General features: G+C 46.5%; 1 protein-coding gene across 2 annotated transcripts in view; it reads right to left on the bottom strand.

The window, feature by feature from the left end:
• Pld1 (phospholipase D1) overlaps positions 1–11,594 on the bottom strand; it is a 186,775-nt gene that overhangs the window by 134,507 nt on the left and 40,674 nt on the right. For both annotated transcript variants that reach the window (XM_005343906.2, XM_013347951.2), the window contains exons 4-6: positions 9,004–9,149; positions 8,397–8,502; positions 6,526–6,591 (exon numbers count right to left, since the gene is read on the bottom strand). In XM_005343906.2, the coding sequence (XP_005343963.1) occupies positions 6,526–6,591; positions 8,397–8,502; positions 9,004–9,149 (318 nt within the window). The remainder of the gene's footprint in view (positions 1–6,525; positions 6,592–8,396; positions 8,503–9,003; positions 9,150–11,594) is intronic.

Raw genomic sequence — 11,594 nt, 5'->3', positions numbered from 1 at the left:
TGGTACACATATCTGTAACCTTGACAGCTCAGCGTGAGGTACACACACCTGTAACCCGACAGCCCAGCGTGTGGTTACACACATCTGTAACCCAACAGCTAGCGTGTGGTTACACACATCTGTAACCCGACAGCCCAGCGTGTGGTACACACATCTGTAACCCGACAGCCCAGCGTGTGTTAACACACATCTGTAACCAAACAGCCTAGCGTGTGGTACACACATCTGTAAGCCCAACAGCCCAGCATGTGGTACACACATCTGTAACCTTGACAGCCCAGCATGTGGTACACACATCTGTAACCCCAACAGTCTGTGTATGGTACACACATCTGTAACCCCGACAGTCTGTGTGTGGTACACACATCTGTAACCCTGACAGCCCAGCGTGAGGTACACACATCTGTAACCCGACAGCCCAGCATGTGGTTACACACATCTATAACCCGACAGCGAGCCTGTGGTTACACACATCTGTAACCCGACAGCCCAGCGTGTGGTACACACATCTGTAACCCCAACAGCCCAGCGTGTGTTACACACATCTGTAATCCTGACAGCCAGGCATGTGGCACACACATCTGTAACCCCGACAGTCAGAAGTTTAAGGGAAAGATCCCTGTAAGCCACAGGTCAGCCTGGGCTTCACCTTAAGCCCCTGTCTCAAAAACCAACAACAAAAAATAAATAAATAACAGTAAAGAGGTGTGTAGTTGTGTTTTTGTTTTGTTTTTTCCTCTTTGCTCTTGTTCTTTACTCGTTGGGGGGCCCACCACCCAGCTCCCGAATAAACCAAATGGAGGCTTATTCTTTCTCATGAATGCCTGGCCTTAGCCTGACTTGTTTCCAGCCAACTTTTCTTAAATTACCCCAACTATCTTTTGACTCTGGGATTTTATCTTTCTCTATTTTATATATCTTTCTTTACCTCTTATTTCATGGCTGGCTATGTAGTTGGGTAGCTGGTCCCTGGTGTCTTCTCTCCTTTTCTCATTCCTTCTGGTTTTTTCTCCTATTTATTTATGCATGTCAGCCCCGCCTATCCTTTCTCCTTCCTAGCTATTAGCTGTTAACTCTTTACTAGACCAATTGGGTGTTTTAGACAGGCAAAGTAACACAGCTTCACAGAGTTATGCGACATAAAAGAGTGGAACACACCTTTGCATCATTAAACAAATGTTCGACAGCATGAACAAGTGTACCACATCTTCAGCTAATATTCAACAACACAGGTGTGGTACTGCGTGCCTGTAATTCTGGGCCCTGGTCTCAGTCAAGTTCAGCCTCTCTTACATAACAAGCAGGAGACTAGCCTGGGCTACATGAGACACTGTCTCAAACAATTAAAAAAATAACTAAGGGTATCACATGTCCATTAATACATAGATAATTTCTTTTAAAACTAGTTTTGTTTATTTGGGTTGTGTGTGTGTGTGTACACTCGATTGCCATGGCTCCTGTATTTTGGTCAGATTTCAACTTTCGGGAATGGACTCTCTCCTACAGCCTGTGAGTCCTGGAGATAAGGCTTGGTAGCAAGAACTTTTACTCACTGAGCCATCTCTCGTGCATGTTAATTTAAGATTTAGATTTTCTTCAGGAAACTGAGACAGAAGGATTACTAAAATTTTTAAGGTCACCTTGGTCTATACAGTAAATTATGGGCTAGCTAAGGCTACATCGTGAGATCCAGTTTCAAAATGCCCACACCAGGGCTAGCAGCATGGCTCTGTGGGTAAAGGCGCCTGCTGCACTGGCCTAAGGCCCTGAGTTCAAACTCCATGTTTCATGATAGAAGGAAAGAACAGATACCTGGAAGCTGCCCTCTGACCTTCATGGGAATGTGGTGGAACAAATATATGCCCGGTACATACACACATGTGTGCATACGCACACACACACACACACATACCATAAAAGGGGAGTCTTGATAGCTTACAAACGGTGCACTAGAGAGGCTGCTCCACCATCCTCATCTACTACAAACCTAATCACACTGAAAGCGAATGTGCCGAGGTGCGTGAGAGGCCAAACCAATTAGCAAAGAACAAAGTTTCAAAGAAGATGATGCTGTAGTCTTTTCGGTGGTTCGTCAGTAGTGAGAACTCGGCTTCCAATGAGACGGGTGCTGCCCAAACTAAAACTAAAAACCAGTTTGTCTGAGAGGTCTCCCACAGAGCTTACTGAGTAAAGAACTAATCGATATTGTCTTGGTTTCATTTCGGAAGAAGAGGCAGTTGCAACAAATTCAATTACAAATGTTCCTGGCACTGGGTGGGAAGGGGTCTCTGGCACAAAATGCCACCGTGCCTTACCAACAACTGGCTACTTAAAAGCTAGCAAAATGAGGGAGTGCCAAGGCTTCCATGCCAACCAGCAAACTGCAAATGCTCTGGGTAGCAACCGCTATGGAGATGATTTATCAGTCATGCCCACGATGTCCTTTTTGGCCATCTTGGTGTTATAAGGGAAAGCAATCTCCAGAATTCCCCTTCAGGCCTCAAGTGGCAGAATTGAGAAGAAGTCGGAACAGTAAACATAAGACATAGGAGGACACGAGCTTCCGGCAGGACCTCATGCAGGTGGGGATGGGGAGAGACAGGCCCAGGTACTCCAAGACAGGAGCTTCCCGCAGGACCTCATGCAGGTGGGGATGGGGAGAGACAGGCCCAGGTACTCCAAGGATTGCTGCCTCTCTCCTGTCCTCAGCAGCTTACACAGCTGTAGGAGACGAAGACATCCTAACTACAGAGAGAAGGAAGAGGGTGGACAAAGGCTCACATCCATGTGCCCCACCGCCACTGCCACAAAGATTCGGTCATGGAAAAACAATACACAAATCACTTAATTTGAGAATGCAGCCTTTCAAATCAGCACAGCTTCTCTCTGTTGCTATGGAAACGGTGCCTCTTTATTCCTTACCTATTCCTTATCTCCAGTTAATTTTATTTGCCCTATAAAGGGAGGAGGAAGTGAACTCAGAATTATTGATCCAAGAGGCGTTTATAATGCTTTATCTAAGCTTTCAAGCTAATCTGGAGAGAAGTCATCTTAATACGGGCTTCATGACAGTCCAGACTGCTATGGGCTCCCAGGAGTTTGTGGCCTTGTCTCAGAAACTGGACATTTTGTTCTATGTCCAGATTTTAATCTTAAGGGGAACAACACATTTACTGTTATTTATCCCGCTTCTTTTAATTCTCTGGGAGAAAAGCATTTTCCAATTAGCACCTAAAATGCCCAGATTGTGAATTCTGTATGACACCCAATCCTAGAACAACTGCAGACCACAAGAATTCCTGCCTGCCTTTTTCTGCATGGTGTTGCACAGCTCAGTCAGATAGCCACTGTGTGTGTGTGTGTGTGCACATAGAAGGGAAACAGACTGTGATAGTCTCAAAAAAGATGATAAAAAGAGGGAAACACTGTCCTTGAGTTAAAGACTCCACAAGACCAAATGAGTAATTACAGCGAGACAGAACATTGCAGACCACAGCCAAATCATCTTGGCCTATTCAGTGTCCCTTTGAAAACCAGCCATTGTCATCCCCGGTGTCTGACCTAACTTCCTTGAGACTATCAAAGATTCACAAGGCAAACCTAACCAGCCACTAGCTCCCATAAGTCCAAAGGCTAAGAAAGTCATCAAATATTGCCTAAAGCTATGTCTGAGCCGCCCGCTTTGTAGTCATCTGCGTACCTGTGTCCCCATGGTGGATAAACTTTGACTGAGGACGTTCTTTGCTCTGTAATTATTAAAGTCTCACATAAGCACTTCCACAGGGGAACATGGTATCTGGGGAAGCGTGAGTCTGTGTTCCCAACGTGTGACCACTCAGGTTTGGCTCCAAAATCACCTGTTACTCCCTGTGAGGTGAGCGCTGCATTTTTGCGTTGACACGTTTGGCCATTTTTACAAATTAGTAAGAACTAATGAGGCACTCTCCCTGGGGAGACTGACATTGAAAGCTAGGCTACTCTGTCAGAGCTAAAAGAAGGAAATAAAGACAAAAGAAGTCTCCAGGAACCCTGGAGGGAAGGCCGTTATCTGTCTACACGCAAAATCAACAATCAACCAAGGAAGGTGTAAAAACAGAGGGAAGAACTATTCCTGGCCAGCTTCAAAAGCTTCGAGGCCTAGCCCAGCTCCCCCTAGGTAAACCCTCCTAAAGCAAAACTGCAAAAGCAACTCCATCTTGGGCCTTTGACATCTGTCACCATAGCAACTTAGCTATGCTTAGCTTAACTTAGCTCCCAAATCCTCCTGATGTGAATCAGCCAAACTTCTGTTTAAAAACACAGGTTCCAAAGACAGGTGTTCATTTTGCTGTTTTGTAGGTTTGTTTGAGATGGGGGGAGAGGGGTCCGATCTGTGGAATTAGCCCAGTGTGTCCTCAAACTACACAGCTGTGGACGACCTTGAATCTGCAATTCCCTGCTTCCTTCTCCCTACTGAGCACTGGGGATACAGCATTGCACCACTATAACTGGTTTGTGCAGTTCTGGGCCTTGAACGTAGGGGACGCTCTCTAAGCTGAGTCACATCCCCAGCTCTCAGACACAGATCTGCACGGTCCTAGAGTTAAAAACACATGCTATCTGGTCCCCTGACTTGTGGTCCATGGTTTGTCTGAGTTAAGGGCTGAGAAGACAGCTCAGTGGGTAAAGTGCTTATCTTGTCAACATGAGAACCTGAGTTCAGAAGCCCAGCACCCATATAAAACCCTGGGCATGGCAGCAAGTGTCTGCAATCCCAGGCCTTGGAGGAGGGAGTTCCACCATCAGCCAACCTTGGTGAGTTCCAGGTTCAGTGAGAGATCATGTGTCAAGAAGTCAGCTGGAGAGAGACAGAGCCGGGCATACGATGTTACAGGAAATACAGAGACAGTAATCTAATTTTACAAAACGATATGCGGTCTGTGTATCTGGTCTTGAGGCTGGGCGAAATTTACCATGAGGGGAAATGTCAGTGAATTAAGATGTATCAATTGTACCCTTGCTTGAATCATTAGGGAGGAACAACCAGCCAACCATCATGAACAAGCGAGAAGGCTACATTCCTTAGGTCGGGAGCTAGGTTTCCTCCTCCAAAGCTGGGGTTTATAGATACAATGTGGCTTCAGTTTGAAAAAATCTTTTTGTGACTGGAAAAGTAATTAAAGCGAACATCTTTTTAAGATCCACACATCCTTCAGTTCGTATAATACTCTGACATGTAATGATGCGGCTGGGAGGGCAGAAGCCTGGGCTCACCGACCGCTACTCTAGGCCAAAAGCAGCGGTGCAAGTCAGGTCGTGGGCAGAGGAGCAAGAGAAAGGGAGGGCAGTGCATGTGCATGTCAGGTCACATCTGCACAGCTGTGCGGTCAAGGGGCAGTACTCCTGAGTGCATAGAGCACAGCTGGGAACTGCTTTCCTAGCTAAAATAGTGGCAGTTGTTGACACTACAAATTCCTATATCCTAGATGGAATAAGACGCCTTGCCATTCTTCTCTAGAGAGCTGCAGGTGAGACCCACACTGGTGGATTTGCTGAGATGCCAGGATTACCAAGCCTGGAAAGGCTCCTCAGGTTTGTGACCACCGCACTGCAGGCCACCACGGAAGCATGAGAACCTGGCTCGGGCCATGTGTGTAAACAGGGAGCACAGCTGGGTACATGTTGGGCCCCCGCAGACAGCAGTGGGGAAGCTCTGGCACAAGAAACAGCAGAGCCAGGCACTTTCCCTTCCTCTCCCCTCCTCAGTCCTGATGTTTACGGCCCACCATTCTCAAGGGCAGAGGCCAAGTCGCATCTGTGCAGGCTCATACCTTCTACACGCAATACGCAACACTTCCGTGTGGTCAACCTCACTGTCTGCGCTACCAGAGAGGAATATCACAATCCAGACATTCGCCCTTGTTCAGATCTCAGCAGAACTGAAAGCTAATCTTTTAAAAAAACACTCCCCTCCCCATCGAGGGCCTCTCGGAATCAAAGCTCTCAGTTTGCTGACCCTGCAAAGCTGGCTTCCTCCTGCTTGGCTGGCGGCAGGCCTTCCTGGCTCCGCCCCTGTGGATCTTCTAGGCCCAACTGTTCTCCACTCTTTTCTTACATTTTGTAAGAGGTCTTTCTTTCCCTAGTTTTCCCACGCTTCTCACTTTCACAGGAAAACACCAATCAGAGAGCAGTGAAGTTATGTTCCATATAATCTGGGGGTGTGCAGTGTGCAACCCTGCTTGACAGTTTGCGCTGAAATGTTTCATGGTTTCACGGAGAAGAGGGCTGATTTCTAGGTATCTAAACCATGGTGGCATTTCAACTTCATTTGACTCTATTGCCACAGACATACCGAGTTCTACTGAATAGTTTAGCGACAGCAATATCATCACTGTAAGCTGGATCCAGAAGGCCTGCCAATGCAATTTTGTCCCTACTAATTTAGTGCGGCTCAAGAGAAAAAAGCGCTCAAGTTCATGAAATTATCTAAAGTTAGCTACAGCTCAGGGTCTCATAGGTTCCTTCAGGCCCACTGAGGGTACTTACCGTGGCATGGTAGTTTCTGTACATGGGCATCTTCAGTATTTTTGTCAAGTAATCTTCCAGTTGCTTCTACAATAAAAAATATTGTGGATACAGTTAAACATAATCATGTCTGTACAAAATTTAAACAATCACAACCATGGGATCAGGTCTCACCGAACATCTATCTGTCAGTCACTATACTCTGTCTAAGGCAGGAAGGTAGAACACTTGTCATTTTCTTGGGGTTTTATTTCAGCCTCTTCTTGCTATTAATACTTAACTTTCAATATGCTTAGGTCTTTGCCTGTGTTATTCTGTCCTTGCTGTGACGAAACACCTGGCAAGAAAGGGTTAACTCTGTCCTTGGAGAGGACACTGTCCACTGCAGAGCAGAAGGGGTCTGCGCAAGAATGGAAGGCTGGCTGGTCACTCGACACTCGGGCAGAGCCAGAGTGGGGAACGCAGGAGGTCCTTTCTAGTCAGTCCAGTGCCCTAGCCTAGGGCACTCAATGGTAAAAGCCAATGGGCAATCATGGTTATACCCTAGCCTGTGGGCACTCACGGTTACGCCCTAGCCCGTGGGCACTTATGGCTATACCCTAGCCTGTGGGCACTCATGGCTATACCCTAGCCCGTGGGCACTCATGGCTATACCCTAGCCCGTGGGCATTCATGGCTATGTCCTAGCCCGTGGACACTCATGGCTAAACTCTAGCCCATGGGCACTCATGGCTAAGCCCTAGCCTGCAGGCACTCACAGTTAAGGTGGTTCTTCCCATCAGTAAGCCTAATCTAGAGAACCCGCCCGGCCACGTATAGAGGCTCATCTCCTAGTGACCCTGTCAGGGTGGCAGTGTTAACCCTAAAGCGAACAAGCCTTGAGTTGTGTGGTTTGGGTTTGGGTTTTTGAATTGGTTTGGTTTTTGGTTTTTCAAGACAGGGTTTCTCTGTATAACAGTCCTGGCTCTCCTGGAACTCGCTTTGTAGACCAGGCTAGCCTTGAACTCATGGAGATCCTCCTGCCTCTGTCTCCCGGGTGCTGGGTTAAAGGACATCAACTACTGGGCTCAAGCTGCCTGGTTTTCCTCCTCCATACTTAGCAGAATAGGACTTCCCATAATAGGTAAGTTTTTAAATTTTTATTTTAAACAGGGTTTCATGTACACTAGCTGGTGTTCTCTTTTCCCTGAAGCACACACATTTCAGATTCTAAGACTGAGCTGATGAAAACAACAGAATTACTAATATGCTAATACAAACTATCTCTTGCCGTGGTAGCAGCAGTCACGGAGCAGGGTGGGCAGAGCTGTGCCCTTGACCTGTATCTTCGGTGCTCCATCTCTCTGTTTTCAGACCATAACCACCAGTCTAAGGGGGAAAATGGTTTTACTTGTATTTAAAACGAGCTATTGAAATCAAATAAATGGGTGGAAGCATCTGCTTTTTAGGAGTGGACCTCAAAACCTACTGGAATGTGCTGAGCGTCTGTCTCTCCTCAAACCCAGGGAAGTTCCACTGGGGAGATTGCTGTCCCGTCATCCATCAAACAGGCACCCTGTCCCCTCCTTGGCTTGGGAGACCAGGCGATGGGTAAGGTCCAGAGAAGACTAAGCAGCCATCAATAGGGGTGGGGGTAGCTACACCCCTCTCTTTAGGTGCTAGACCCTTTCAGCGCTGAGAAAGGATTTTCAAGACCAGAACCAGAGAGAGGGCTCAACTGGTAAAAAGGGTTTCCCACACAAGCCTGAAGACCTGGGGTTGATCTTGGGAAGCCATGAAAAGATGGAAAGAGAAAAGTGACTCCACAGTTGTACACACACAACAGTTGGATCACTGCACACACACACACACACACACACACATAGTAATAAGTACAACAGAGAAAGACTCACCCTCCTGCCGAAGAACTGTTCTTCCTGGATTGCGTTTTCTGATGAACGGGGCAGACTGGGCATCTCTCGGGGCTCTTCTTTGACATTCTGTCTTCTGAAAGTATGTCTAGAGGACAGACACACACAATGCAAACAGCTATTTAACTATCCTTTGACGACCTCATATTATCTGTCATGTCATGACTTATTATTTTTATTCCTGTCAATGTTTTAAAAGTCTCTTGTAAGGCTGGAGAGATGGCTCAGAGGTTGGGAGCACTGCCTGCTCTTCCGAAGGTCCCGAGTTCAATTTCCAGCAACCACATGGTGGCTCACAACCATCTGTAATGAGATCTAGTGCAGAATACAGTATATATAATAAGTAAATAAATCTTTTTTAAAAAGTCTCTTGTAGCCCAGGCTGGCCTCCAACTCACTATATAGCCAAGACTAGCCTTGAACTCCTGGTCCTCTTGTCCCCTTCTCCCAAGCAGCTGAGGTGACTTACTTTTAAAACAGCTCTGCTATTGAAAATGTCTACCCCAAATGGATAGGCAGCCCATGAAAAGAATGAAACATATTCCCATGCATGCACAGTGGGGTAGCCATGTTATTCTGCCGTACTTACCTTTTGGTGGGAATGGGGATTCGGATGAAGGCTTTGTACTTGAGCAGCTCTCTATGAAACTCTTGGAAGTGCTTGAATTTCCTCTTAACTTGCCATGTGAATTCCCCGTGTGTTAACTCAATAGTGTACAGATTGATACTTGGCATCTGCAGTGATAGATGTTTAAAAAAATGGTTGTTATCTTAGATGGGGAAAGTTCTGAAATTTCTCAGCAAGCAACAGCTAATTGCTGAGTGATGTTAAAGAACACTGAGACTCTCTCTTAGGAAAGGAAGAGCAGGAGGTGGGGGGAAGGAAGAGGCCAGAACACAGGCTGGACACCAGGGTGGTGTCAACTACAGTCCTCATAGCAGATCAGACAGATCAGGCCTCTAAACCAGCATTAAAAGTGGTTGCCCACCTGCCCTCAAAAGACTGGGAGGGGGCTGGAGAGATGGCTCAGAGGTTAAGAGCATTGCCTGCTCTTCCAAAGGTCCTGAGTTCAATTCCCAGCAACCACATGGTGGCTCACAACCATCTATAATGGGGTCTGGTGCTTTCTTCTGGCCTGCAGGCATACACACAGAATATTGTATGCATAATTAATAAATAAATATTAAAAAAATACTGGGAGGATGCAGAGGAATAGGGAAGTTGTGTGGGGGGGGGGAGTCAAGGGCCCCTGACGAAGGTTATGATTCTGTATATACTGTGAGCAGAAACTGTGATGTCCACCCAATCTTGACTAGTACTTCACTGGAGGAACAAAGGTCCCCTACTACTACGAAATCCAAACAGCACCAGTCAAGCAGTTGCCCAGACCCTCTCTTACTCCAGTCTGTTTCTGAGCACTCCGCTTTGCTCCACAAAGATAACTTACTTTGTCTAAAGCCTTTCAGTGCCCAGAGAAACCAGAAAGGATGGAGTCTCAGAGTCTGAGGGTGGAGCTCCAGATACAGAAGGTCACATGTAGGGAACTGAGAAGAGAGCCCAGCGGACTGAAAAGTGGGGTCCAGGAGGCTGAAGAGTGGGGTCCAGGAGGCTGAACAGTGGGGGTAAGCAGATTGAAGAGTGGGGTATAAGAGGCTGGAGAGTGGGGTCCAGGAGGCTGAAGAGTGGGGTCCAGGAGGCTGAAGAGTGGGGATCAGCAGACTGAAGAGTGGAATCCCAAAAACAAATCAGAGACAAAATTTGCAGCAGAATTCTCTCAGCAGTGCTTCTGAATATAGCACCTACAATTCAATGTCCAGACATTTTTTTGTTTGTTTTCAGAGATAAGTAGCACTCATATTTTCTTGCTAGCCTTAGGAAAAGTAAAATTTCTCTTGATTTATACTTGTCCTTTGGTTAAAATGGATATTGAATGCAATAAAAAAATAAAAAGGAAGGACATGATTGCACCTAGGTATGGTGGAGGTTTATTGTGGATAAAAGGGTGAGAATAGGCAGATGCGGGGCATCTGGAGAGTCCAGAGTGGACATGACCCTGAGCCAGATCACGTAAGAAGAGGCAGAGTGGACAGCCAGGAGAGTAAACGGTAGACAAAAAGAGTTGGCTAACCAAAACCACTGGATTCTGTAGGGAAGGGCAGCTGGGGAAAGGGTAGTCCAGCCCTGGGCTGGAGAAGTCATGGGTAGGGGTCGGGGTGTGCCAATTATACCCTGTAACAGGTAGGGATTGAAGGATGCTGGAAGAACCTGGTGGCCAGGTTTGCTTTGATATATTAAATGGGCACCTCGGTTCGTCATTTGTCCCAAAAGCCTCAGTGAAAAAGAATACTGGAGACAAAGAGACATCTTGCCAGTTAGTTATTAAATTAACAAATTGCCTTGAATGATATTATTTTTATTTCTTTGTTTCTTTTCATGCAGTTACTTATTTCTGTAAGTGTCTGTGTGCCTGTGGGCGTGGCTATATGTCACAGAACTCAAGTGGAGGTCAAAGGACAACTTCCAGGAGGCAGGTCTCCACTCCCTCACCTGGCTTCAAGCTCTCAGGCTCGGCAGCAAGCGCCTTTCCCTACTAAACCACCTCGCCTGCCCTTGAATGCTAACCAAGCTAAAGAAACATTGTATCAGCATAGGGTCTCCTACCTATAATCTCAAGCCTGGGGAGGTGGAAGAAGGAGGAGCAAGAGATGCCCGCCAAGCTCCATGAGAGCCCCATCTCCAACAACAAGGAGCACTGTTCATAAAGGGGAAAAGGCAGAGGATGAGAAGAGAGGGTATGAGAAGAGGTGCAATCCTGAGCCGTGAAGAGGACTTACAGGTTGAAGGTGTGCTGCATTTGTTTATGCTCTGGAGCATTAAAGGATGCAAATATATTGCAGTATTTTTTTTATTGATTTTATTGAGCTCTACATTGTTCTCTGTTCCCCTTCTTGCCTCTCCCCTCCCCTTCAGCCCTCTCCCATGATCCCCATGCTCCCAATTTACTCAGATCTTGTCTTTTTCTATTTCCCATGTAGATTAGATCCATGTAAGTCTCTCTTAGGGTCCTCTTTGTTGTCTAGGTTCTCTGGGATTGTGATTTGTGGGCTGGTTTTCTTTGCTTTATGTCTAAAAACCACGTATGAGTGAGTACATATGATATTTATCTTTCTGGGTCTGGG

Source organism: Microtus ochrogaster, chromosome 1 (assembly GCF_000317375.1).
Source record: "Microtus ochrogaster isolate Prairie Vole_2 chromosome 1, MicOch1.0, whole genome shotgun sequence".
Classification (NCBI taxonomy): domain Eukaryota; kingdom Metazoa; phylum Chordata; class Mammalia; order Rodentia; family Cricetidae; genus Microtus; species Microtus ochrogaster.
This window is presented reverse-complemented; position numbering and strand designations above follow the sequence as displayed.